Source organism: Gobius niger (genome assembly GCF_951799975.1).
Source record: "Gobius niger genome assembly, chromosome: 4".
NCBI lineage: Eukaryota > Metazoa > Chordata > Actinopteri > Gobiiformes > Gobiidae > Gobius > Gobius niger.
The window spans coordinates 10,332,388-10,360,058 of NC_136855.1; the positions used below are offsets into that span (position 1 = coordinate 10,332,388).

At 41.5% G+C, this 27,671-nt stretch overlaps 1 protein-coding gene across 1 annotated transcript in view; it reads right to left on the reverse strand.

Annotated features, from left to right (window-relative positions):
* Positions 1-27,671, reverse strand: part of efl1 (elongation factor like GTPase 1) — a 139,667-nt gene that overhangs the window by 96,944 nt on the left and 15,052 nt on the right. The window contains exons 12-15 of the mRNA XM_079555021.1: positions 24,082-24,181; positions 8,267-8,412; positions 7,462-7,625; positions 3,125-3,263 (exon numbers count right to left, since the gene is read on the reverse strand). Of these exons, the coding sequence (XP_079411147.1) occupies positions 3,125-3,263; positions 7,462-7,625; positions 8,267-8,412; positions 24,082-24,181 (549 nt within the window). The remainder of the gene's footprint in view (positions 1-3,124; positions 3,264-7,461; positions 7,626-8,266; positions 8,413-24,081; positions 24,182-27,671) is intronic.

A 27,671-nucleotide genomic window follows, 5' to 3' on the forward strand; every position in this document is an offset into this window, starting at 1 on the left:
TGCATCAAAATGTTTCACTGCTGCAGATTTGAGAGCCCTTTTCGTTAAGAGCTTTTGGGTTTACATTAGGGTTAAAGAAACTCCACACGCAAAATGGCTTGATTATAAAACAAACACACGTCTTTCCATCTTCTCCAGAGTCGCTCCCAATGATAAAAATCTGCGTGTGTTTTAGTTTAAAATCGGTAAATAAGCGCCACTCCCGACAGTTTAACTCAAGCGCCCAAGCCCCCAAAAGGTAAATATATTCGTTACACGTGCTGTCCATCCTCATTTACAACATGTCACGTCCCGTTGTCTTCACTGAGCCCGTCTCCAAAGGCTGACAGAGCAGATATATTCTCGGTTAAACCGACGCAGCTGTCCTCGGTAGCCACAAATGGATCCATTTCAAACGCTTTGCTCTTGTTATTTAAAAAAAGTGGCAAACTTCTCTTGGCTTTTTTCCGTGAAAACGTTTCCAAGCACGGAGGAGCGCCATGAGGCTATCACGCACTTAAAGTCAAAGATTTTTTTTTTCTTTTACAAACACGGGTCGAGTACATGTGTGTGAAACAAATGTGTGATATTCAGAATTGATAACGTCTGATTAAAGCAGTACTAAGTAACTCATGCCCCTAGAGTCCATAAGCGCAACTGCAGGTGTGGTAGCATGTTGCGATTTTTTTAACTTATTAATTGTCTGTGAGAGTAAATATTACGCTCACAGAAAAGGCGAAGGGAGAAAGGGATATTGTACATCCAATTCCACAATGGAAATATTTTTTTTTCACTCAAACCTGGCTGTAAATAGCTGTTTAAAGTGGCGCTAGCACGTAGTTAGCTTTGAATGTAAATGTAAAGTATCGAAAGCAGGTTTGGTATCGGAAAAAAGTATCACACAAAGTATGGTTAAAGTACTGGTATCACACACAAAAAAATGGCACCCAGCCATAGCAGTGGACAACGCTACACTGCATGTACATTTGTGTAGTGATATCACAGTTAGACAAACGCATGCACATATTATCTGAAAATGAACAGCATTAGCCAGTTGCCGCAGCGCAATAGAAATGATTTTTTATAAATTAATTCGACATTTACCCAAGCTACATGTGTCTTTCACCTTGATTGCTCATCATTTTGGCCTTTCACTTGCGAGGTTTAATGAACTTTCTATTTGAAACCACCTTGGTCCGAATGATTCACTTAGTTTTCCCAACTTTGACTTTGAAAAAAACTCCGGGACATCCAATTTCCAGCTTGTCCCCCATAACTCTTCTTTCCCCCAATAGACCGGCTAAGGCTTGTAAATCACTTCCACCTCTGAGGCTGAATCTGCACCCGAGTGAGAAGATGCCAGTCCAATTAACAGGAGACTTAGCAGCGCTCTAATGAAGCAATCAATATCACCGCGTTACACAGAGCACAGAGAGATTCATATTTAGGTGGAGGGTGGTCAGAATTCTGCGGTTGTATTTGCATATTGCAGCGGTTTAATGGTCAATATCTCGTCTAACTGGATCTATTCATGTGAAACAAGCGCCGTTTTCTTTCAGCTCAAACAAACTTTCAAAGTAGTGTCAAACATTGCCCACAACCACACTGGCCAGTTCAAAACATAAGATTTCTTTGGAAAACAGGGCTTCTATTGGAAATGTTGACATGTCACAAAATGAGCCATGGCAACGTGTAAACAAGCAGCAATTTCCCTCTCTCTTGGTACAGCTGTGTTTTTTGCCTTTTTCTGCGAACTGCTTTTGTGGTTTCTGTGTTCCACATTCTGAAACACTGAAGAGGCACCAAGAGCCCCCCTACACACGCTCTAATATTTTTGTTGGCCTGCCTAGTTTAGATTACAGCACACACTCGCTGTGCCCTTGTTTCAATAAGCTTCTGCAATGTCAAAAGATCCAGTGGTGCATTCATTTTTTTCCCAAGATCTTGTATTGATGATGAGACCATTGCGCAAAACCTTTAAAGATTCTCAAAATTTCACAATGTGAGGCCAATGAACCCTGGCATTGTCATCTTGGAATATACCCGTGCCATCAGGGAAGAAGAAATTCATTTATGGAAAAACCTGGTCATTCAGGGTGTTCATGTCGTCAGCTGATCTCATTCTTTGGGCACATAATGTTGCTGAACCTAGAACTGACCAACTGCAGCGACTCATAACGGCATGCTAAATCCAGGTGGTCAGGTAGAGTATATTATACAGATACAGACGGCATCTCTGGAATCGCCCATATATGGTCATTTTTGAAAACAGTTAAGGGGGAAAACAATTTTGAAAAAATGTATATTTTCTCTAATTATTCAAAAACTACTGTAACAAATGCTGAAATATGAACATAGTTTCTGCTAAATAATGATACAAAGACATGGGGAGGAGCAAAGTGGTTCAACAGCCCATAAATACACGAATAACGGAGAATGCTAACTTGATGCTACATGTTAGCATCGGGCTAATGCTAACGGTTAGCTAGCGCTTGCTACAACTGCCGTTTTTTCACTTCTACTGAACAATCTGCTGTGAGAAAATATCCAAATGGGCCCGATTTACACCTGACTTTATTTATGTGTGATAAATAAGTTGATATTCCACCAGAAAATGGCAAAAAAAGAGTGAAAAATTGTGTTTCTCTAAAGATTCTATTTTCCCCCTCGGCGAAGCCACGCCCCCTTCTATGACGAGATGCCGTCTGTATCTATATAAAGAAACAGGCCACGGTTTTTACATACTGAAATATGTGAACTGAACATGTGCATTTGTTTTGTTTCGTGCAACGCCAGGCCGATCTGCGCCACAGCGGGACCGGCACAGGCTACACTTCTTTCTCTCAAGACATGAACATTGTTTAGCTCACGATGGGGTTAAAAAAGCTTTTAGTTTGACCTGTGAGAGCCTAACGCTTAAGGAAGAACACAAGGCAACGCGACGTGAACGAGGAAATGAATGTCAGTGCTGCTCCTATCAGAGGAGTCACCTCCTTTTGCGACGCCCTCTCACAAGTTGCGAAGGAGCATAACGCATAGCTCCATCATTCTGAAAATCTCATTTCGCTAGGGGCCTGCACCGTGTGCCAGGCACAAGATCTGGCCCTGTATGTCATGCTGTCTGGAGACAAATAGATGGACTTACCCAAGACGTTTCCAGAAGGCACTTCCTCCAGCTCCTCCAGCTCTCGCCCCATCAGGAGGTACAGGCCGCCCAGGGTGCAGCAGGACAGGTGGGGGGTGCCCGGGAGAGAGTCGGACTGAGCGCTGCACCCCTCCGGCAGCTGGGGCGGGAGGAAAAATAAAGAAACCCATGAATTAGTAGAGACAGGGGAGCATTTGTTTCCTAATTGGCCGGACTGATAAACTACAGATGGTCTGGCCCTGATTAAATGCTTTATTAAGACGTGTTTGGCGGTGGCCAGGGCTGAGAGTGTTGTGTGGTCCGTGTTTTCTAATTCCAATAAGTGCACTCTGCTCAGGAGGATACAAGCGGCGGAGATGCTTCTGATAAACGCAACACAAATTTGCTTTCAATTAAACTGACATAGGATTATTAGCAAGTTCTGAAAATTGCTTTTATATAAGACAATGTGCTTCCTTAGAAGGTAAATACTGATGCCTCACAGTAGTACGAGCACAATTCCCATTCATAAACAAGAGACATATACAGAAAGTGTCTTTCTCTGAGTTTCCCATCCCCATAAGTGAGCTCGGTCTGAAATCGAGATATGAAGGTGTCTGATTAGTTTCCTTCTAGATCATTTACATTTTCATGCAACATTTGCAGGAGTTTCGCTGAAGGAGGTTTTGTTTGTTTTTGTATTTAACTGCAAAAGTCCCACTGGGATTCAGAATCTCTATTTCAGGTATGCCCCAGGAGGATTTTTGGAGTCCGATACAGTTATGAAGGGTGTTGGAAAGGTAGTTGATACATAGGCCATTATGATCGGCAATTTTATATACTGAATGTTTTATCTTCCAAATAGCCTATAGTTAAAGGTACATTATGCAACTTCTTATGTGAAACAAAAAATGTTGAAATGTGTGTGCTTTTGACCTTGTAGTGACCCAGAGGCGGTATTAGTGGTCAGCATGACACCTTTACTTTACATCGCAGGTCTCTGAGACGCTCCAGGATCAATTATTTGGAAGGTTTTCGTTGCTGACGTAGCCTCTCACCAGAAAACCTACAAAACAATTGATCCTGGGGCGTTGCAGAGACCATCATGATCGAAACAAAGCGCCACTCGTACAGCCGCTGGGTCACTACAAAGTCAAATACACACAAATATAAACTTTGTTTTGACACTTAAAAAGTTTCATAATGTGCCTTTAATTTACGACTATAATAAAGGTTTCAATCATGCAAATAAAAGTTGTCACATGTAAAAAATTACGCCTTATATACACACATATATATAAAAAGTCAAATAAAATGTCCTATTGCAAAGCCACGTCTTTAGAATAAACAGGTTATTTACATGTAGCTTGAGGGGCTACAAGCTAACACAATCCAAAAAATATTCAAAACATTCAGGCGAAAACTTAAATGGTTATTAATCTGACCTTCCTGGGGGCACCCTGCTTGTTTTCTTACTATTTTGACAGTAATTCTGCTCCATACAGTTGCAAAATGTTTGACACTAAGGCTCAAATCAAAGTTCTGACCCTCCTCTTTTGATGCAAAAGACTGTATCACATTTTTTCCCCTCTGGGTGCTTTTATCAGTCGATTAAATTAAATTCAAATTTGAGGTATTTGTCACATTTTATCACTTTGAATAAGGTTCAGCCTACAAGCATTGATATTTTCTCTTTTATTTATATGCAGTGAAACATTACAAATCTGAATTGAATATATTTAATAGGGAATTTGGCTTACAAGGAGACCGCAGCTTTGGGAATGGCTGACCTTGTCAAAAAGAAGTACTTTGCAACAACTTTTATAGGGCGTTGATTATTTGCAAACATTTGGTTAACAAAGCCACACGCCACCAGTCCGTCAGGAAGCTAATGCAAATTCAGCAGGCCCATGTCATAATGCACATTTATTAAAAGCCTGAGGTAACTCAATTTTCACTGTTAAGTCTGCATGAAAAGGGTTATGTCTGACCTCCTTTGGCGCTGTGTGTCCACTTTCCAATCTTCCCCCATTTACATATTCATTATTCAAACCTTTTTTAGATGAAAGAAAGACGTGCCGAAAATGACTTAAATTGACTTGAGTGTTGTGGCACGGTACCGCGGTTGCCTGGGCGACCGAATAACTGCAGAGCGTCACCATTCACGGCTAAATTGAGTGAGAAGTGAATGAAGGTTTATGAATAGTGGTTCAAATTGTGTGTGTAAAATTGAGTGTGTAAAAAGGAAAATATACATCAGCAAAATATGAAGTCTGGATTTGTCACTTTATCGCACACTTTGCCACACGTATAGACCAACTTCAAGATATTGGGAGGATGAAAAGTGGTGAATCTATCCTAGCTATTTAGTAGGTATTTTCTGCAGATTGACTCATGTGTGTTTGTTGAACGAGAGACGAGGAATGAGAGGCCTAACTGGGGCTAAACGAGGTCTGCAATAGGCAGAGTTTACACACCACAAGTCAAAATGATCACTTTTTGATGCCACTTTAAGGCCTAAACACGCTTTTTTCACTTTTTATGAATTTTTCGCGTACCAAGCAAGGTCCCAGAGTAGAAACATCTGAAAATGCCATTTAAGTGGCTCCATTGTTGCAACTTTTCCTAAAATGAATAATTTTTAGGTTATGAATAATCTACTAACATTATAATGACTTTTACTGCACAATTAGAGATGACCCGATCTGATACTGTTTCAGATATCGGAGCTGATACTGGAAAATGTTTTAAAAACACAAATTTCACCAACTAAATCTCAGTGAACATGAATATGTCATTCTGAAGCTAAACTTGTTTACCAGCAGTAACTCAGCAGCTAACGGAGTTGTTTCACGGCTATTTTCCTCCACTTTTTAAACTGTTTTTAGCTAATATTAGTCAATGGAAATGTATGCTAACAGCTGCAAAGATGGCGGATCTCCATGGTCACTGTAGAATTTCCCGAACTCTATTGCTAGAGGCAGCATGCTAATGCTAACGTCAACTAATCAAAGCTCGGAGAGAAATTATGATTGGATCACCTAATAAAATAAAACAGCCACTGCTGGAGCGGCAAAGTGTTTTAGTTTAGTTTTGGAAATGCTGTTAAAGAATACCTGATCGATCATATTTGTAATGCACAAGTTATAATGATCAGATCACTTTACTGTATGAGAGTTGTTTACATTAATGCAACCTAAAGCCTGTTTTATACACAAGGATATTTAGTGTAGAAAAGTCCAGTGACCCTTGTGAATTGTTTTTCCATTAGTTTATTGAAGTGGAAGTGAAGAAAAGATGACCATTCACTTTTTTCACTCACAGCAGCCACTTTTGAGAAAGCCTCTTGGCTTTGGTAAATATCCGATATGGGCAGATACTCAAACCCCCAGTATCGGTATCAGCTGGATCAGCGCACAATTTCTGGGCACAATCCTTCACTCCTCTGCTCCACCACGAGTCACAGGTGACAAGGAAGAAAACACTATTCACCTTGTTCCGCCCCGCCCACTTTTGCCACTTTTTACTTTGTCTCGGCACTTCCGTTGTACAGACACTTCCGGTCGAGCACGAAGTCCGTTCATTTAAACGGAGAACGAGGGAAAACATTCTCCGCTCAAATCTGATGTTTTGTCGATTGATTTGTGTAAAATGTCCGATGTTCATTTGCACCAACATGTCAACACTGCACCGTTTCTCAGCGAGGCCGAAAAACGGCTTTGTTTTCGTGTAGTGACTGATTTTATGTGGACTTCTCCAGTCCCATGTTAACAGATAGGAGAAAAGGGGCGGGCACAATTAATGGCGGCGCCCACGCGAGCCTCCGGAATAAGGTGAATACAGTTAACCTGCATTCAGTGTGTGTTTTTAGACTCACAGTTCACTGACAGAATTTCTGCTTCACGTCTGAAGCTAAAGCATAAATTCATCTCGTCGTCTCTTCTGTATATCGAAAAGCCGTGGTGCAGTTTCATAATTACCGCAATGTTACTGTTTTCATTCCAGAAAGTTTGCAGCTCACGCGCGATCTTCAGTCTTGTTCTACATTCTGTGGTAGCGTCACAGCGCCACACGGAGGCCTGGCAGATGAATCACACGAGTGGCTCCATGAGGACGTGCACATTTACAGAGCTGGCTCCGTGTTTATAAAAATGTTTTTGAAATCAGACGCGTTTTGTCTTCGTGTGGATACAGCCTTAGATTTACAGACAAAAAAGCGGATGGAAATGTAAAACCAGGAGAAACATTAACCACAGTTTGAGGAAGCCTAGTCTGAACAGTGAAGTCCTTGTTCAAAGCATTAAAGTCAGATTCTTGGGAGACTGTGAGGCAGGTGTTTGACAGACAGCTGTGTTTACCGTGTTCAGCCCCAGAGCCGGATCGTACTTCGGGCCCAGCACAAAAACCCTCTGTCCCGGTCGGACCACACCGCTGTAAACCCGCGCAAAGGCTACGAACGTCTCCCTCTCCTCCTCGGCACTCTGCTCCTTCACTGCCAGCGCCTCCATCTTTGACGACACATCTGGAAGACAACAAGTGAAGTAAGAATTATTGCTTAGATATGTAGATGGACTTTAATTCATAGTAAAGTATTTCATCCATCCATCCATCATCAATCTATCCTCCAATCTAATCCATTCATCCATATTTATTCATTCCCTAAATGTAGGAGTGTACACCGTGGCTTATTGGAATTTCAGTTTATTTATGAAGAGTCATCACAGACAGAGGCAGAGGGAAATATTAGCCGTGGCCTTTGGGGGGAGCCTGTGTGACTCCTAAATCAAATATGACATTTCAGCAAAACACATGCAATATGAATGTTTTGAAGGGAAGATGAAGCAGGGGAAATGTGATAACGGGGGCCTGACCAGAATAAAAAAGGGAGTTTTGAAAGGAGACCTTCACTCTCATGGTTCCCTCTAGTGTAAAAAAACACACGGGAACACTTCTAACCAGACAATTCACAATTCCAGACACTGTTCAGTTACAATAAATACGTAAAGACAATTCTATCAAACAAAGGTTTCTGAATTACTTTCACACCAATCTCTAAAACTTCCATTTTAATTGCAACGACAAATTCACTTTGACTTGACTTGTTGTGGATGGTCAGAGAGACAGATGGGGCGGTTTTGGATCTCAGTGCTGGGCCTGGATTACCTGCGCTGTCTGCAGATGGCTGCTCCTCCTGTGGCGCGGTCCCGGTTTTGACCTGGTCTGCGTGGTTTTCGGCCGACGCCATCCTCTCGGCGTGCCTCTGCCGGGCCACCTCTCTGCGCTGGGCCATCTCCTCCTGGGTCAGCGGCCTGAACGCGGACACACACAGGTCAGATGTAGCAGATGTTTTTGGAGGTTACCGGCTGCACATGATCAGAGCGGAGGGTTGGAAATGTGACTGGAGTTTTAAAAAATGTTTGCACAGCTGTTTAAACACATAAATGCCCCAAGAAGAAAAAGTCAATATTTCAGCAGAGCTTCATGGTTAAGAAAATAAGAATGTATGTATAGTGTATGTTATATAATTTAGTAAATATAAAGATGCTATACAACGTTACATAAACTTGGACTGATGGGGGAGCAATAAGGCCAAAAATTCTATATGATAGGGCTGTGCAATAAAAACAAGGCAACTTTATTTATACTGCGCATTTCGTACACAAGACGCCTTACACAAGAAGATGCAAAATGACCATCAGGTTAAAGTTAAGGCAAAGCACATACATTAAAACAGGGGTCACCAAACTTATTTCAGCTGAGGGCTACTTTAAGAGCATTAAGTTGTTCGAGGGCTACCAGTTAAAAACAAATCCTAAAGACTTAAACGTACACTGTTCACTTATAGGATATTGACCCCAAATTATATTAAAATAGCTTTATTTTAAACTCATACTGAGTCACAAGAAGCGAAATAACTGTAATTTTAAGAATTAGATTCAAGAAAATGAAGTGTTTTACACTTTAGAAAAAGTCCCAAGGGCTACTGGACATGCCCCAAAGGGCCCCTGTGTGACCCCTGCATTAAAACATCAAGACATGGGAAATACACAGTACGCGGTGGAGTTGAGAAAAGGTCATGAATGCAGACGCAGAAGGATTGGGCCATGGTTAATCTTTGCAATACTAACTTTGGTCAATATCAAATATTGTGATGGGCCTCTCCCAAGGGTGTGATACATTATACTGGAATGGAAAGTATTCATTTTCTTACCACCTGCCGTAACCGGGTGTATTTTTTCCAGTTTGGCTTTACCCAAATGTAAAAGCTTCTGAACTCGAGAGGTCACGGCCAAGAGGCCAGTGTAACACCTCATTTTTGTTGATTTTTTTGCATGGCTTTTTCATTGAGGTTTTAGTCACATTTTGCAACTTTTTAAAAGCGTTTTTGTTGCTCTTTTGTTGCTCTTTTGTGGTCATTTTTTGATACTTATTTACTTTATTTTTACTTTTACTTATTACTTTATTGCTTGTTTTCTTCTCATTTTTTTTTCAATATTTTGAGACTTTTTTTCCAAGAAACTTTAAAGCCGTACTAAGTAACGTGTTTACCTTAATAAATCCTTTCCGTAGTCCCTGTGGGGGTAATACAAGTGTTTATGGGATGATTGGAGGGTCTTTCATCTCCCCCTGGTGTCTCTGGACAGAAAACCATGTTTGCAACTTGACTGCCACCGGACCGGAGCCACCAATACACACTAATAGAATCACGAAGAAGAAGCTAACATGCTAACGGGCAAAGCTAACTGTGGGCTAACGTCACTTTAAACAGTATTTACTACCCAGTTTGAGTGAAAAAAAATATTTCCGTGGTATAATTGGATGTATACTACCCCTCTCTCCCTTCGCCTTTCCTGTCAGCGTAGTATTTACTCTCCAAGACAATTAATAAGTTAAAAAATCGTAACTTGCTACGACACCTGCAGTTGCGCTTATGGCCTCTAGGAGCAAGAGTTACTTAGTACTGCTTTAAGATTTGGGTCAAGCCACACTGGAGATAATGTGCTCGGTTCAGCTGGGGGTTAAGAGGTTAATCATTATCATAATACTAATACTAACTTTGTATTGCGCTTTACTAGCTTGAGATGGCAAGTTGAAGTTATACTTTATTCCTTATTGTAAAGAATTTGTCTCTGCATTTGACCCATCCTCAATGCTGCTGTGGCAACATGTAGGAGCAATGGGCAGCCAGCAAGGGCCAGCGCTCTGGGGGTCCCATCTCCAGATGTAGAGCCAGGCTAATGGTCAGAAACACATGGCTGGAAGATTCACCTACTACACTGCGTTCCAAATTATTATGCAAAAGAGGATTTTGTTAGGGAAAGCACGGCTCTTCTTTTTGTAGCATAGAAGACAGTGGTCAGTCAGAAACTCCACATAGTTTTCAATGGTCATTTTCACACCTTCAGGGAGCCTAAAAGGGCCTAAAGGGGCCGACCAGCTCTCTCACCATGATTCTGGCCCAAAACATGACTCCGCCACCTCCTTACTGACGTCACAGCCTTGTTGGGACATTGTGGCCATTCACCAACTATCCACTACTCCATCTGACCATCCAGGGTTACACGGCCTCATCAGTGAACAAGACTGTTTGAAAATGAGCCCTCATGTATTTCTGAGCCACTGCAGCCGTTTCTGTTCATCAGCATTCAATTAACAGTTTAGGGGAGGCCCGGATAGAAGGTTTATGCACAACTGCAGCCTCTGACTCCAAAGGCACCAGCAGCTTCAAATACCTGTATGCTGCTTTGTAGCATCTGTTCTCTTAATCTGATGTGTTTGTCTGGCAGAAACCGTCCATATTGTGCCTTTATCTGCACAAACCGTAGTGTGCTCTGAATCAGCCACAAATCTCTTATCAGTATGATGATTATGCTTAATCTTTCATGAAATATCGAAGGTTTTCATACCTAGACCAAGGCATTCAACTATTTCACTTTTTTCATCAGCAGAAAGACCCTTTTTCTTTACCATATTGCTTGAAAATGATGATCTGCATAATAAAGTGGAACACCCTTTTTCAGTAGTTTTTCAACTGGGCTTAACCTTAACTAATCATCCCAGGTCTCTGAGATTAATGTCAGTGATTCATAGAGCTCCAAGACACGATACCATCCATGAGTTTCATTATTATTGTTTTTTTTTCTACCTTTTTGACACAAAAATCCAATTTGCATAATAATTTGGAACGCAGTGTATATATGTTTTTAGAGGTAGAGGAAGCCGAAGTACCTGGAGAAAACATACACTTCAGGGGAGAACATGCAAACTCCACGCAAAAGGCCCTGTTCAGGTGGGAATCGAACCTGGGACCTTCTTGCCATGAGGCACGAGCGCTAACCACTGCACCACCGTGCCGCCCAAACTGCTTCACTGTACGTCTTTAATCTTTTTCAGCTGCCCCGGGGTAGGCGGACATTTTGACGCCTTTGCAAAGTGGAAAAAAGTTCACAGAAAACACTTTTCTTCCCGTATTTCTTTATACGTTTTGAGCTCCTCGTCAATTCTCCCAACACATCTCAACCTGCCCCTTCACTCCGGTCTCTAAATGCATTTCGAGGCCACGGAACACTGTCCGTTCTGGAGGGCAGAGGAGCTATGAGAGCTGAAAATCATTACTCCCACATTAGTTTAGCTGCAACCTGACCCGAGTGTTTCGAGTGCGGTCAGTGCCATCCTCAAAAGAGCCGCAGTGTCTATAGCAACACAGCTGCACACAATGGACCGACGGACCGAGTTCACCTCCATCACCAGAACCCACTTAAAACAAGCCATAATTTCCCCTCAGACAACAGAAATAACAGAAACAACAGCCACCCAACCATTTGGTATGAAAATGACTTAATACTCTATGCCTGCATGATGAATCCCTGGAAGAAGTTCTAAAGGGCAAAAGCACTAATGAGTATTCAGCCTCAAACTGCAAGAAACGACCGCGGAGGAGAAGTATGTCACAAAATCAGCGTGAGTAAACAAAGGCATGGCACACAGATGTTTAGTTAAAAGGGGGTTCCCGCTCTTTCTTACGGCATTTCCCGAGACACAACGATCAGCTATTTGCTTTGGAGACTTACTTGCCTAAACTGAACTATTCACTGCGGATTAGGATAGTTTATTTTGAATAATCCCTATTTTTTGGCCACAACAACTCAATTCGTCACAGTCGAAATATGAACCCAATGATTTGTTTTGACCCAGTTTTTCAAACAGTCAACTTCATTTCCATGACTTTGACAATTGGAAGTAAGACTATAAATATTTAATTTCCTCCAGGATGTGCGGATGAACACTTAATATCTCAAATCCTGCTGAAACATCAAAAAAAAAAAAGTCAAAAAAACATACATCTTGCAGCAGCAGTCATTGAGGTCAGATGATTGGTAATGATGCGATTGCCAGGACTGGTTTTGTGGCCTGGCTCGCTGCGGTTATGAAGTAATGGCCTCCGAATTCTGGGGCAGGACGACGCTAACCACAAACAGACAGAAACCGAGGAATAAAAACTGCAGTGGAAAAATTCAACATTGTCCTGATATAAAAGCTGTCCATAAAGCAACACTTCAGTGATCACGAGGACTACAGATTTGGGACTTTTTTTTTTGTTTCCATTCCCTCGCATCCTGGATCGAGTGTGCGAAAAAGCCGCAGCCAATGACAAGGGTGAATATGGATTTTGACGTTTATGTGAAGCCCACATGCAGGGGGAGGTATGTTCGGGCCGAGAGCATGGTACGCAAAGACAGCTGTGCAGTGTCTAACATGATAAAGTTCAGTGTGCAGCAAGGGAATAGGGATGTCATGGCTTCCATGTTAGGATTATTATTAGAAGAAACAAGCAAAGTCAGGTGTATTCTGCGTTTCACACTGCCTGACTAACAACAACAAGAAGTTGGCACAAAATAAAAAGGTCACAGCTACTATTTAATATTCCGTTGGACCGTGTTTAACTTTGATTACAGCACGCTTTGGCTAAGCCTCTGTAACATCAAAAGTAGAGGTCGACCAATATATATCGGAATTTACAATATCGGCTATCGGCCAATCTTGCGCCGTTAAAACCGATATCTCCGGGAGCAAAAGTGATAGAGATTTTCCTTTTTTTTGCATCAGTAAGGGCGAAGTCAGGGCTTTAAAACGAGTCCGTACCACAACTACCTCAGCCTCAGGGGGAAACGAGAAACATCTCAATGAAAATTGGTTAGCTACAAGTTTCACTAAAGTTTGTTAATTTCATTAAACCTCGGTGAACATGGACATGCTGTATCTCATTTTGAAGCACAGAACCTGGAGAATTCAATCGCTGAGTTAGTTGTAACATACGCCTTTGTAACACTTTACATTACGTGCCAGTAAGTCCTTGGTACTACAGTGGTAATTACAGTGGTACTTATGATGGCATTTACACTGGTAATTCTAGGTACTTATTGTGGTTCTTCCAGTGGTACTTACAATGGTACTTATGGTGGTAATTACAGTGGTAATTCTAGGTATTTCTAGTTGGACTTCTAGAAACAGTGGTAACTCTTAGTAATGAAGGTTGTACTTCTTGTTTTCCCTAATGCTGTTTTATGTTGATTTATAGTCACACAATCCTAGAAATTACTTCTGTATGTATAAGTACCACATTTATTATGAATTGCTGCTGTAGTATCCTTGAATTACCAATAAGTACCATAGATGTATCACTGAAACTACTAGAAACTATCATTTAAAGTACCAAAAGTACATAGAAGTATGACCTTCATTACTAAGAGTTACCACTGTATCTCTTAGTGAGAGATACAGTGGTAACTCTGTGTCTCCCTAACCCCTAACCCTAATGACTAGTAATTATGACTTTTAGTACCACAATAATAACCTAGTAATTATCCTGTAATTACCACTGTAAGTACCACTGTCATTACTAGTAATTACTACTATAAGTACCACGGACTTACCGGCCCATAATGTAAAGTGCTACCATTACCTTAATTATTATTCTTGAACGCTGCGCAAAATTTCGCGGCTAATGCTACTGGCAGAATGCTAATGCTAACGGCAGCTAATCAAAGCCGGGACAGAAACTATGAGTGTATCACCTAAAGTAATAAAATAAAAATGGCCTTTGCTGGAGTGGCCAAGTCTTTATGTTTTTACAGGATTACACACCAGACATTTGGAAAAATGTTAAAAAATATATCGGTCAAAAACGTCGGTATCGGCATCGGACAATAAAAATCCCCCAAAATCAGCATCGGCCTTAGAAAAGCCTATATCGGTTGACCTCTAATCAAAAGATCCAGTGTTGCGTCAATTTTCCACCAATATTTTGTATTGATGGTGGGAGGATGTGACCACTGTGCAAATAGGATCCAGCACACTGGCTGAGAATTGTGGATGTGTATGTGTCTTCTCTCCTTAACCACTGTGCAAAGCCTTCTCCAGCACCGGAACGATACTTTTTCCCACTTTTTCCCATACTCAAATATTTCTCATCTAGAACCAGAAAACAGAACAATCATGTGTGGGAGATATGCAAATGTACAATATTGAGTTTATCTGCAATGTCAAGAAAGGTGTGAATAATGAGGGAAAATTGTGAGAAATTGTGGCGAAATTAAGGAAAGAATGGTTGGCAAAAATAGGGGGGGGGGGGAATGGTGGGGAAATAGGGAAAGACATTAGGGAAACAAACTGACAAAACAAGACAAAAAATTGGGACACATTTTTTTTTAAAAGGTGAAAAATGGGGCAATATAGGGAAAGATTGGGGGGAAAAAAATGTTTATTTGAGCTGTAACAACTTCCTTTAATGCTGTTCCTGGACCAACAGCATCAACACTTGGATCTAAAAATTGTTTATCGGTACCGGAGACCAGACCAAGTGCAGAAACCTTCAGATCTTAACAGTTTACAGACTTTTTTGTTGGTTTGTATCCAGACGGTCGGGGAATTGTTTTTGCTTTTTGCTTGATATTGTGTTCAGTTTAATTTAAATTTTCTGTATTTAAACTTCTTTTCTTCACCCATACTTGAATACTTAACTTCAATTGTATAATGACAATGAAGTTCTTAATTTGTTTTCATAAATGTGGAGCACAACAATACACACATCACAGCCAGAAAAGATAAAGTAAACTTGCACTACGGTTGAAAATTGTGGACCTTGTGGATTTTCTCCACTGATTTACCAATTTAAACATTTGAACTGAACTCAGATGGTTTTTATCATCCACGAAATATATTTCAGTCATATCTAACTTCGAGCTGTCAGCGCGGGGTTATATCCAAGTCACCTCATAAAATGAAATGAGTCGATCGATATCAAACATGTGGCTCGAAGTGAAACTGAGGCTTTGGAGAAAGAATAAAATAGCAATTCTAGAAAGTCGGCTCTGAACCATTTTATTATGTGTTTGAAACAAGACCCCGATTAACAGCACAATCTATAACCGTCTATGTCACAGTATATAAATAAAGTGGGACCATCTTGGTTAAAGGTGCAACTTAAAGGCACACTGCGTAACATTTTGGACGATACTGTTGCCGTCAAAACAAAACATGCTCCTAATCATCATCAACCTTTATTGCAGACTCGAGTGACCAATTCAACAGAAAATGCTATAACTGCAGTGGGTGATCAAAGAAAGGATTTGGATGAAGACCTAACCTGTTTAAATCTCTAATTCTGCTGCCGAGCTGGAGACGTACCCACTCCCAGTAAAGTTTACAGTCATGTCTTAGGAGAGATGAGCCTCATATGTTTCAATGTTTGTTTGTACATTTATGTGGTATTTTTCAATGATAAAAATATCTGTCATAAAATAAATGCTTGTATTTCAATTATATGTATTGGGTAAAATCCTATGCAGTGTGGCTTTAAGTACAAGTTGGCAACTTTTGGATTATAGGGCAAACAACCAAAACTCCCCAAATATAGAGGGCTGCTTCTAGATAACAATAGGAGGTTTGAGTATTCTTAAAAGTTGCTGCTGAGAGTGAAAAAGTGATGAACTGCTCGTTTGAGATCTCCCACAGTGGCTCAATGATACTGAGGTCAGGACACTGAGATGGTCACTAACGGGACCTTCACTTTATTCTGTTGGAGCCACTAGCCTCAGCGAACCACCTCCATATTTCACAGTAGTTGTATAAACAACTCAAATAAAGTGGTCTGATCATTATAAGTTGTGCATTACAAATATGTTAGATCAGCTATTCTTTAACGACATTTCATAAGCTAAAATACAAAAACTTGGCCGCTCTAGCAGTGGCCAATTTCATTTTACTAGGTTACTTGAGGTTACTTTAATCCAATCAGAGTTTCTGACCCAGCCTTGATTAGTTGCCAGTAGCATTCGCATGCTTCCACAAGCATTAGCATACTGTTACTAGCGCTACTCAAAAATACTTTTGCATACTCATTGAGGTTTAGTTGGTGAAAGTTCCATCCATCCATCCATTTTCTTCCACTTGTCCGTTGCAGGGTCATGGGGGCAGCTTATAGCCCTTATAGCTCCTCCAGCAGGTGGTGGGCCCACAGAAGGACGGCCTCATAGTTCTTACTGGGCCTGTTGGTCTCTCATGAGGGGCTTCTGAACCGCTCTTTGTCTGACCCGTCACCTCGGACCTGTTTGCCATGGGAGACCCTACCCTACAAAGCCCCACCATATTCTGCGTAGTCTGTGACCTGTATTGTCTTTATTATCAACTGCGAATTGACATCCCGGTCAATACTTTGGCGAGTTTTGCCGCCAGGTGCAGGTGGGTCACTGCTGTAAACTGTAAACCGACTGGGGGTGACTGTGAGAGCGCGAGCAGTGGCAACAGAGATGTCGGCGCTGAGTACACAACACAGTGAGGCTGCTGCAGGTATAACAAGCACAGCACTCCTCATTAGAACACATTTTGGACAGCCGCTTGCTTCCTGGCTCCCCATCGGTGCTGACCTTCTCTCGCTGCTTTCTTCTCTGCCTCTTTCATACACAGCAGCGCGGCCGCCTCTCCCCTCTGCTGCAGATTGGTTCCTCTGACAGGCTGTCTCTACCCACCACACGCTCCACAATTAGGCCCCGGAGCTGTCACAGGGAGGAGACTATATCCAGCCAGTAGGCGCGCGGGTTTGGGGAAAATCTCTCTTCAGTGTATCTGAGAGGGAAAAAAAAGGGGAGGATGTCCTGTCTGCTGGAGGTGGAAACTGAGGTGAATAGCAGCACCTTGTGGCTGAGTAAGGTACTACGAAAACAGAACAGTGATTGTCAGGATCAATTTAACGCAATCAGAATCATGAATCAGAGAAAAATGCGAAATGTTTTAATAGTAGTCATGTGGAATCAGTTATTAAGTTGATGATGTTTTACCTCGCAATTAGTTCTATGGTTCTTCAGGGAACTCAACCTAAATATTCCTCTGAGTATGGGAAACATGAAACTAACGTCCAATTTAACTTTATTAATCCAAACAGTGCAGTTAGAGAAATAAAATAAACAATGAACACATCGTTACACACCAAAGAGCAAACAAAAAATAAAAACCTTGTACAACAGGTGCATCATGGGTGCTTTAAAGGGGCAGGCCACCGTTTTTACATACTGAGATATGTTCTTACCTGAGCTTAGACGAGTTGATACGTACCTGTCTGTTCTTTGTGCGTGCCCATGGAAGAGCGCGGTAGCTTCCAACTTCACCCCCGTTTGGAGCTATAGGAATACATTGGGAGAGACCAAACGCTATCAACATCTTTGGTCGTTTTGCGTGACTGAGGGCACGCACAAAGGCCAGACAGGTACGCATCAACCCGTCTAAGCTCAGGCAAGAACATATCTCAGTATGTAAAAATGGTGGCCTGTTCCTTTAAAAGACCGTTATCAAGAGTTCAGCAGCCTGACGGAGGCGGGTACAAACTCCAGCTGGACAGACAGTGACCCTATCTCGGCATGGGCCTATTGTCATGTGCTAAGAGGGTGAAGTGAAACGCCTTCTACAAAATCACCCAGTGTGGATAAATGAAACATGCTCGAATTACGCACTGCATCTCATTCTTATTGTATCTTATTCTGTATTCATATCCAGTCTTCATCAAACTTTGAAATTCAAGGTCTCAAAGATGGGAGTTACATCATACATCAGCTAATCTTGCTCATTTATTTAGAAAAATCCCTTGACAGTGTTGATAAAAGAACTCTATTATAACCATTGGAATTCAAGCATTCTGTATGTATTTATTTTTCCACAATGACCTTGCTGTCCTGCATGTTGTCTGCGTATAACATAAAACCTAATCAAAGCTGGACCAAGATTGAACATGTAACACCACACTTTGCCTGTCCTGTGAGCTGCCGAGTGTCCGCTCTCGGAGAGCACAATGAGGCAGAGACTTTTGGATCATTACTGGTTCGCACATGCTCCACAGACCAGGCCCATTAGGATCACTGTCCACTGATCCAACTCACAGCTTCAATCCCAGCGCACTACAAAGCCACTGCCAATGGGGAATACAAATGTTCCACTCATTAGGCCAATTTATCAAGCACGCTCATCGCCATTTCCATTCTCAATTCATTCGGACTAAAATAACCTCATAAGACCCATCTTCAATGAAAGCTCATATAACGACAGAAAGCAAAAAGTATCTGAAAGTGCCATTAGGGCTGTACAATGTGTTGCCAAATTACTCTTATAACAATATTAGGTGAGGCTATATACAAATTGCAAGAAATAATTTTGCTAAATCAATGAGGTGGCTGGGAATAACACTTTTCTTGCCAACACATCCTTACACAGAAATTTTAACTTATACAAAAATTCATTCAGTTATTTTCAAGTCTTGCGATTACAATCAAAAAACAAAAACGGCTTACAGCTTTTGTTTGAAAGCAATGGAACAATGGTTTGGTAAAATATTCAAGATGCAGTGATAAAATATTGCAATTATTGCTAGTGGATACAGACGACATCGCATGTTTCAGGAACATTTCACTCTTTTTCACTCTGTAAACTGATTTATCGCACACAAATAAAGTCTAAATCCGGCGCATATGGATGCATTTTTTTTCACAGAAGATTGTTCAGTAGAAGCAAAAAAGCGGCTAGCTAGCGCTCATAGCTAGCGTTAGCATGTAGCATGATGCTAACATGAAGCATAATTTTAGCATTCTTTGTTATTTATGCAATTATGGGCTGTTGAACTACTTTGCTCCTCTCCATGTCTTTGTATCTTTATTGGGTATAAAACTATTAAATTAAACTATTAATAATTCTGCATTTCTTAAAGTAGGTTTAGAGTAGTTAAAGAAGGTTTCGATTTTTCTCCTCTTTGTTTTCCCGCTCAACTGCTTCAAACATGACCATATTATATGACGAGCATATAATCGTCATATAATTAGAATATCATGAAAAAGTGCATTTACTTACTGTTATTCAACTTAAAATGTGAAACTAATATATGATAGACTCATTACATGCAAAGTGAGATATGTCAAGCCTTTGTTATAATTTTGATGATTTATTACAGCCCATTTTCAAAATATGCTAAATTTCTGAGATTTTTAATTTGGGGTTTTTATAAGCTGTGAGCCATAATAATCAACATTATTACATATAAAGGCTATATCTCACTTTGCATGTAATTAGTCTATCATATTAGTTTCACAGTGTAAGTTTAAGTACAGAAGTTAATGCACTTTTTCATGATACACGAGCACCTGTAGATGCCGTCTGTATCTGTACCGTGCAGCATTAACGGCCATACTTGCGCATTGAGTATGAAATGTGTGGTATAAATAAATATGCCTTGCCTTTAAATAAACATAGTTTTATCAAATTTGGCAACAGCAGTCACTTTGTATCTGCTGCATTATGTGCCCTTAACAGAACACCAGTGGCTTGTGCATTGGCCCACAATCAAAGTGTTTTTAGAATATGCCCGACAAGTTTCAAATCAAACAACTCCACAACTTTAAAAGCTACACGACTCCCCCTCAGAAGACCCCAATATATCTGCTGTTAGAGCGAGTGTGACTTTGCTCCTCTCTTCATACGAGAGAGTGCAGCTCTGCTAATGATGTTTTGTTATATATGGTATAGTATCACAAAAAACACACACATTTCTGACATTTAACCTATTGTAAATACAAATTGTGCTTCCATGAGGTTTGGGTATTGCATACAGATTATGCATCACCTTGTCTGTATTTACTGGGAAAAGTAGCAATTCAAACAACTGATGCTATTGTGAACACTATGGCATAAGGTGAATATGAACAAAGCTACATGTAAAAACAGCTAAAAGTCTGCAGGCTCATAAGATTGTACAGAAATGTTTTGAAGAGGAATGGCCCAAACTGACAGCGTATTAGCCTCCCACGCGAAGACAGTACATTCATTTTGTTTAACGACTCATCCTCAGAAGACCCCTGACTAACTTTACAGAGGAGTCTGACTTTCCCAATCATCCCAAGGTGGAGCCAACCTTGTCTGTGGGCTTCAAGATACAAAGAGAAGCAGCGGGCTCCCTGGATTAATGGGGCTATGCCGGAGGAGTGTTTGGATATGATTGAACGCACTCTGGCCCTAGAGTGAGACGGGGGGGGTCGTCTTGGGCCAGACCAACCCCATCGATCAGACTGCGGCGCCGGGATAGGGGGCCTTTGGTTTACCCTGGGCTCACCTCCACAGAAGGTGACACGCTTGCTCAGCACAAGCAATTTCAGATTCACTTAACTCGTGCTTTTATTTGTACAGAGAGGAACCCAGAGATATGACAGGGACGTGTAGACAGATTAGCCAGTACAGGCGACAGTGGCTCAGGCGGTACAGTGGCTTTAAATGACCAAAAGAGAGGCAAGAATCTAGAATCTAGAATCAAGAACTAGCCAGGTTTTTAAATCAGATCAATGTAAGGTGAGGTGTGGTAAGGTGTGGTAAGGTGTGGTAAGGTGTGGTAAGTTATGGCAAGGCAAGGCAAGGCAAGGTGTGGTAAGGTGTGGCAAGGCAAGGCAAGGCAAGGTAAGGTAAGGTAAGGTGTGGCAAGGCAAGGCAAGGCAAGGTGTGGTAAGGTGTGGCAAGGCAAGGCAAGGCAAGGTAAGGTAAGGTAAGGTGTGGCAAGGCAAGGCAAGGCAAGGCAAAGTAAGGTAAGGTAAGGCAAGGTGAGGTGTGGTAAGGTAAGGCAAGGCAAGGTAAGGTAAGGTAAGGTGTGGTAAGGTAAGGTAAAGTAAGGTAAGGTAAGGTAAGGTAAGGTAAGGTAAGGTAAGGTAAGGTAAGGTAAGGTAAGGTAAGGTAAGGTAAGGTAAGGTAAGGTAAGGTAAGGTAAGGTAAGGTAAGGTAAGGTAAGGTAAGGTAAGGAAAGGAAAGCAAAGCAAGGTGAGGTAAGGTGTGGTAAGGTGTGGTAAGGGAAGGTAGGGTAAGGAAAGCAAAGCAACGCAAAGGAAAGGGAGGTAAGGTAAGGTAAGGTAAGGTAAGGTAAGGTAAGGTAAGGTAAGGTAAGGTAAGGTAAGGTAAGGTAAGGTAAGGTAAGGTAAGGTAAGGTAAGGTATGGAAAGGGAGGTAAGGTAAGGTATACTTTATTGTCCCCATGGGGTAAATTTGTCCATTCCTATTGACCCATTTTTCAAAACTGTTGGGGCAACCTGTACGAAGCAACACCAAGGTACCCACCTCCAAATCGTGAGCGAGGTCCATGGTCAGGTTCATTTGGATTAATGGGGAAAACGAGAGCAACCGGATGAGATCCACCCAGACAGCATACAAACTCCCCACAGAAAGGCTCAGACAGTCCAGAAATTTAACCCGGGACCTTGTTGCTTGTGAGGCAGAAAGGGAATGCCTAAATAGTGACCTCTCATATTGAAGATCAATATGAATTAAGGGCATTGGAAGAGAAAACGACCCCGGTACCTTGCACGCACATACCTGCTGCGTCAGTGCTTTTGACAAGTGGCCTGAGGGCATCGCCAAGAAAAAAAAAAAGAGTCCGATTGCAGTAGGGTGTGCTGCAAGAGCGCAAAAAATCCGCTGCTTTCCATTTGCAGAGTCTTCTCATCTCATGTAAATGACTTAATTCAGCATTTAAGCTTTCAAGTTCTTACAGGAACTTTATGTATCCCACTGTGAGTTAAACACTGTCCACCCGCTCTGGCGTTGGTAGAGCGTGGGGTTGTGCACACCGCAGAAACTTGAGTGCCATTCACCATGAGTGTCTGTCCAGCCCACTTTATTACGTCAGGTCTGAAGCTGAAGATTTCCCAGAGCAGCCCCCGATCAGCGTCAGCGTCTAGTCATTTAGAAACACCAACATCGGGCCCAATGACTTACATATTCTAATGGGACCATCTATCAGACTGTGGTGCCTTGAGCTTACCCTGGGCTCACCTCTGGAGAAGGAGATGCTCCGTGGGACGGGGAACAGCTGCAGCCCACACTCGGGGAGCGGGAGAGTAATTGGATTTGAAGGCCCAGCGATCACAGGGAGAGTTATAGTGAGATCAGACGTGGGGATAAAAATAACAGCCCTGTCCTCAACTTTAATGGAAACGGCTAAAGTGAGCGATACTGAGGAGGGCTTTGTCTCTTAAGTACAGATTAGGACATGTCAAAATGCTGGGAAAGTTTCTCAAAACACGGACTGGCCAAATTGAAAGTTTAACCTTCGCTGGGCTTATGGGCTTCACAAGTTGAATCAATAGATAAAGATGGTGCATTCACTTTTATGATGAACTCAAGGTTTTATGTTACCTTTCTAAGAAGGCTGAGCAGTGAGAAATACAGAAATAGTGAAATATGAAATGGAACTTAGTCTACCAACCAGCAGTGTAATGGATTTCTCTCAAGATCAAGAGAAAACAAAGAGACATCAATGTAAAATGTAGGTATTCTCAGAAGCGTCTGGTTGAAGGTAGGAACTTTCTGTGCTTGTGTATGTGTGTGTATACGTGGCTATGGGGAGGGGGGCGGGGTGATTATGAGTGTTATTGTCTGCATGTATTTGCACGAGTTGGCAGGCATTGTTTTTAATCTGTAAAGCACTTTGTACTACAATTCTGTATGAAATGCGCTCTATAAACAACAGGACTGTTCAAATAAAAAAGGTTTGGGGTCACCCAGGCCAGTTCTATAGTTTCTCTAAAGAGTTTTCAGCAGTGCTAGCATAATTACACAAGGGTATTCTAATCATCAATTACCCTCCAACACGATTTGCCAAGACAATGTACCATTAGAACTCTGGAGCGATGGTTGCTAGATACGTAGGTATTCTATTAAAAATCACCCATTCCCAGCCAGAATATGAATTCACAACATTAACGATGTCTAGACTGTATTTCTGATTAATTTACTGCTATCCTCAATGAAAAAAAAACAGTGCTTTTCTTTCAAAAAGCACTGTAGCATATGGCACAAAAAATGCCATATGCTACCAGACAGGGCAGCACGATATGACAGAAAGTTCATTCAATTATAATAAAAGTAAACAAAAATTGTAACCAAATTAAATACGGCCAAAACAAGACTTAAAAAATGATGACCAAAACGAGAACTAATTAAGGAATTTCAAGACTTAGTTACCAATCTGTTTCTCAGTCAGTCCTACAACCAGATAAGGAAAACGACAAGCATTAAAGGTTATGTGACGTCCACATTCCAGACATGTCCAAACGTTCCAGCGGGTCATAAGCAAAAGCTGTAACAACAAAAGCTGAGTAGAAAATAAGGCACTGAGGACAAGAAAAAGGTGCACTTTAATGTCCCTGTAGGCAAAGCGGCTCTCTGCATTGGACCACTTATCAACCACAAGAGTGCTAACTTCTTTGTCAGTCAGCTCTCACAACACACTGCTTTGACATGTCTTTTGTTTGGAAGAAGCGGAGACATTACGGCCTAATTCATGCAAGGAGACAGTAAAGTGACCTACCCTGATTATCATGACTGCTAATACAAAATCATCATGTTTTCCCCCAAACCGGACATGAAACAGGAAAGCCGAAGCACAAAAACTAGCCACACTGTACCTCTGTCTGTTGTGAGGAAGGGCCTTGCAGTCCACAGCGAACATCTTCGACACAAACACGATGACAGGAGCGTTATCTTCACCCGAGCACTGGAGAAACACTGCAACAGAGAGAACAGCGCAAATGTCAGGGTCAAAGATGTGTTTTGACAAGACGTTGACTGTGGACATGAGGTTAGGGCATACAATCACAACTGACTGAGCTCAAGCGCCTGAGCTTTTTCAAACAGAAAAAGACACCGGAAGAAATTTCTAAGCAGAGATTTAGAAAAATTCGACAATTCTTTATACTATACAAGGTTGTCAATGTTTTCTTTCTAGTTTCATGTTGTGCTATTTATGCACTGACCTAGCATATACTCATCTTATTCCCTGATTTCCCCCACACTTGGAACATAAAAAAACATTTCTGATCACTTCTCTTCTGTTATGTCTTGCTGGTAGTCTCAGATGGCTGCTCAGAGCGTGCCCAGGCTTCAGCTCTTTTAGTGTAGGAGCCGTGTGAGTCAGGCCCATAGACGCAGCCGTCAGTGGGTGAGATTAGATCATCTAATGAGACGATTAGGGAGGACATGAAAGACAGGGGGCTACCAAGCAGAGACTGCACTTCTTTAGAGCAAGACAGGCAGAAAGAGAAAGAGAAAAAGAGAGAGGGGCAGTTTGCACCTGTGGAGATCATTTTATAGATCTGCAGAAATGGACTAAACCTCCAAATACTGGCTGTGCTGGGGTACTTCTTCAACACTGTGACTCGGGGGTCGGCAACCACTATCTGAAGAGCTGCATGCGCCTCTTTAAGCCTCTGGTGCGGCTCCATTGAGCTTTGAACCTTTGAAGTGCATTAAAACTGTATGAGTGATGAGCTGCGATAGGCAGGTACTATCTGTTGAAATTTCCAGGAAGGGAATTAACAACAATTAGCCACTTTGCAACTGTGCACCTATTAGATTTACATTTCAAAAATAAGTCACAACCAATATTTTGTTGTTCGCTTTAGCACGGTTTCAATACGCTTCTGCAATGACAACCGATTAAATTCTGTCCAGGGCTGCATACATTTTTCACAAATATCATCACATCCCAAAGATTGTCAATGGATTCAAGCTCTGGACTCTGTGGTGGCCAATCCATGTGTGAAATGATGTCTCTTGCGCATAGACGTAATAATTAGAGATACATTATCGCCATTTATGGTAATGGACCCATGTGGTGTGTGAAATTAACATGCTGCTGCACCTTGCTCCTCCTACAGAGAGGCAGGCAGACTGGCAATGAGCCTCCACAATTCTCCAGGGCCTGTAAAACAAAGCCTTAAGCTAAAACTTTAAAAATCCAGAGAGCAAAAAAAAACTGTGTGGTTAAAAATGTGAGACTCTTCTCCGAGTTGTCACAGAAGGAAACATTTTATTATTTTTTTTGTAAAACTTATTGGAGTTAATGTTGACTTTGTAAAGTCCCCATTGTTTTCCATGTCATAACCTTCTGAAGTTGCCCCTTGCCACTAGGGGGTGATATCGCAGCAATCCCAGCACCAAATGAGAACCAAAAAGAAGTGCTATCCTCACTTATTGTTCTTGCTCCCTGAACCACTCTATCACAATGTCAGCTAAATGCATCCTGGCATTGTCATCTTGGAATAAGCCCGTGCCATCAGGGAAGAAAACAAACTGAGAAATAACCTGGAAATGCAATATATTCAGGTAATAAGCTGATCTCATTGCAACCGCAGACCAAGTTGAGTTTTGTTTCTGTCTTGTGTATTTAGTCAATTAAGTCAAAGGTCCCGAAATGAAAACTAAAAACTACAAACCCTCAAGTGCTGTTACAAATAACGATATTTGGGGATTTTACAATATCGGCTTTTGGCCGATCTAGTGCTGGTAAAAGCTGATATCTCTGGGATTGGAATGAGCAATCTTAGGCCTCAGGGGAGCGGAGAAATTGCAATGTGACTAAAGTTAGTCAGTTTCTCTAAACCTAAGTGAATATGGACATGCTGCAGGTGAGGTTTGAAGCACAGAACCTGGAGGATTCAATAGTTTTTGTGCAAAATGTCGCGTCTAGCAACAGTATGCTAATGCTAACGGCAGCTAATCAAAGTGGTGCCAGAAAATAATACAGTAAAATTGTCCTCTGCTGGAGTGGCCAAGTACTTATGTTGTAGTACGATAATAGACCTGACATTTGAAAAAAATCAGCCAAAAATATCGGTCAATAATATCGGTCGATAAAAAATCCCCCAAAATCGGCCTAAGAAAAACCCTTATCATCCAACCACTAGTTACAAATAAATAAAAGTTTGGTGAAACTGCCTTCACAGACAATCACAACCTCCTTTAGAGCGTATTAGGTTCATTTCGTACATCCGAGCAGCTTGCAGAGCATTTGCATATACGCGCCGTACCTGTACTTTGGAGTTACACATTAAACAATAAGTCACTAATACAAGCAGATTCGGATATGCGAATGCACTGCAGCCCATAACAGGATTAGCTGCACTGTATTAGATAAAGAGTAATAAATGGCACACCTTCCAAGGCTAACGATGCATCAGTGAGAGCTAAGTGCCTCAAACTGGAGCAGAGAGGGAAATATCTGATTATACTGTGGGCTTATGCTGCGTGAATACAGGGAGAGTAGCTATACGGCACGGAGGTTATATGGAATACATGATACAGGCTAAAGTACACAACTCCACTCACCATTCATCCTAATAATAGTCTTTAGCCATATTGTGCTGATGGATCATTTCTGCTGACTCATTGGAAATGCTAAATGATGAACTAAAACAATGTGTAGGATTGCTGCAAAACTAACTGGATAACAAAAAGTGTTTGTGGAAATGAATTGGCATTAAAGTAGTTTTAAAAGGTTTTAGTACAGCAGTAGAGCAGTAGAGCAGTTGGTAGTTTCAAAATGAGCCCCCACTACCTGATGCAGTTACAGTCAGAAGGTGCTTAAGAGTGTTCTTCTGGAGTTGCGAGGCTCTTCCGGATATTCTTTTGCCTCTTGTTGCCTGTACGCAGAGGTGGGTAGACGAGCCAAATATTTCCTCAAGTAAGAGTAAAAAAGTACTTGACTACTGTGAGTACCTGAGCAACTGTTAGAGCGAAAAAAGTCTGATTTATTTTCAGTGACGCCTAGCCTGGCTAACACCAGACTAAAATCACAAGTGATATTTAGTCTGGGGACCACCAATTAATTTTTTCGTAGGAGAGGTGTGGTTTACGATCGTCAATAGTCGTTTATTGGGCGATACGAAAAAAAAAAAAAAAAGTCTCATGCGTCTGCACGTAGCCATGGCCAATCGTATCATCGTATGAGATGACGTATGACGCACCCGCTGTAAACTTTTGAGCTAAACTATTTAGAACAGGGTTTAAAGCTTGATCAAAAAATACCATCGTGTCTGCTGCTGTCACGTTGGATCCGTCAATACACTTTTTTTTTATTATCCGTAAATAATCTACAAGCTTCCATATATCGAATAGCGCGTCATCGTCTTGCCGTCCCTCCTCGCTCTGTGATTGGTTCCCAAATCCACCGGAGATTTCGGCCATGGTCCCCAGGCTGTTGTGCAGTTCGAAATAA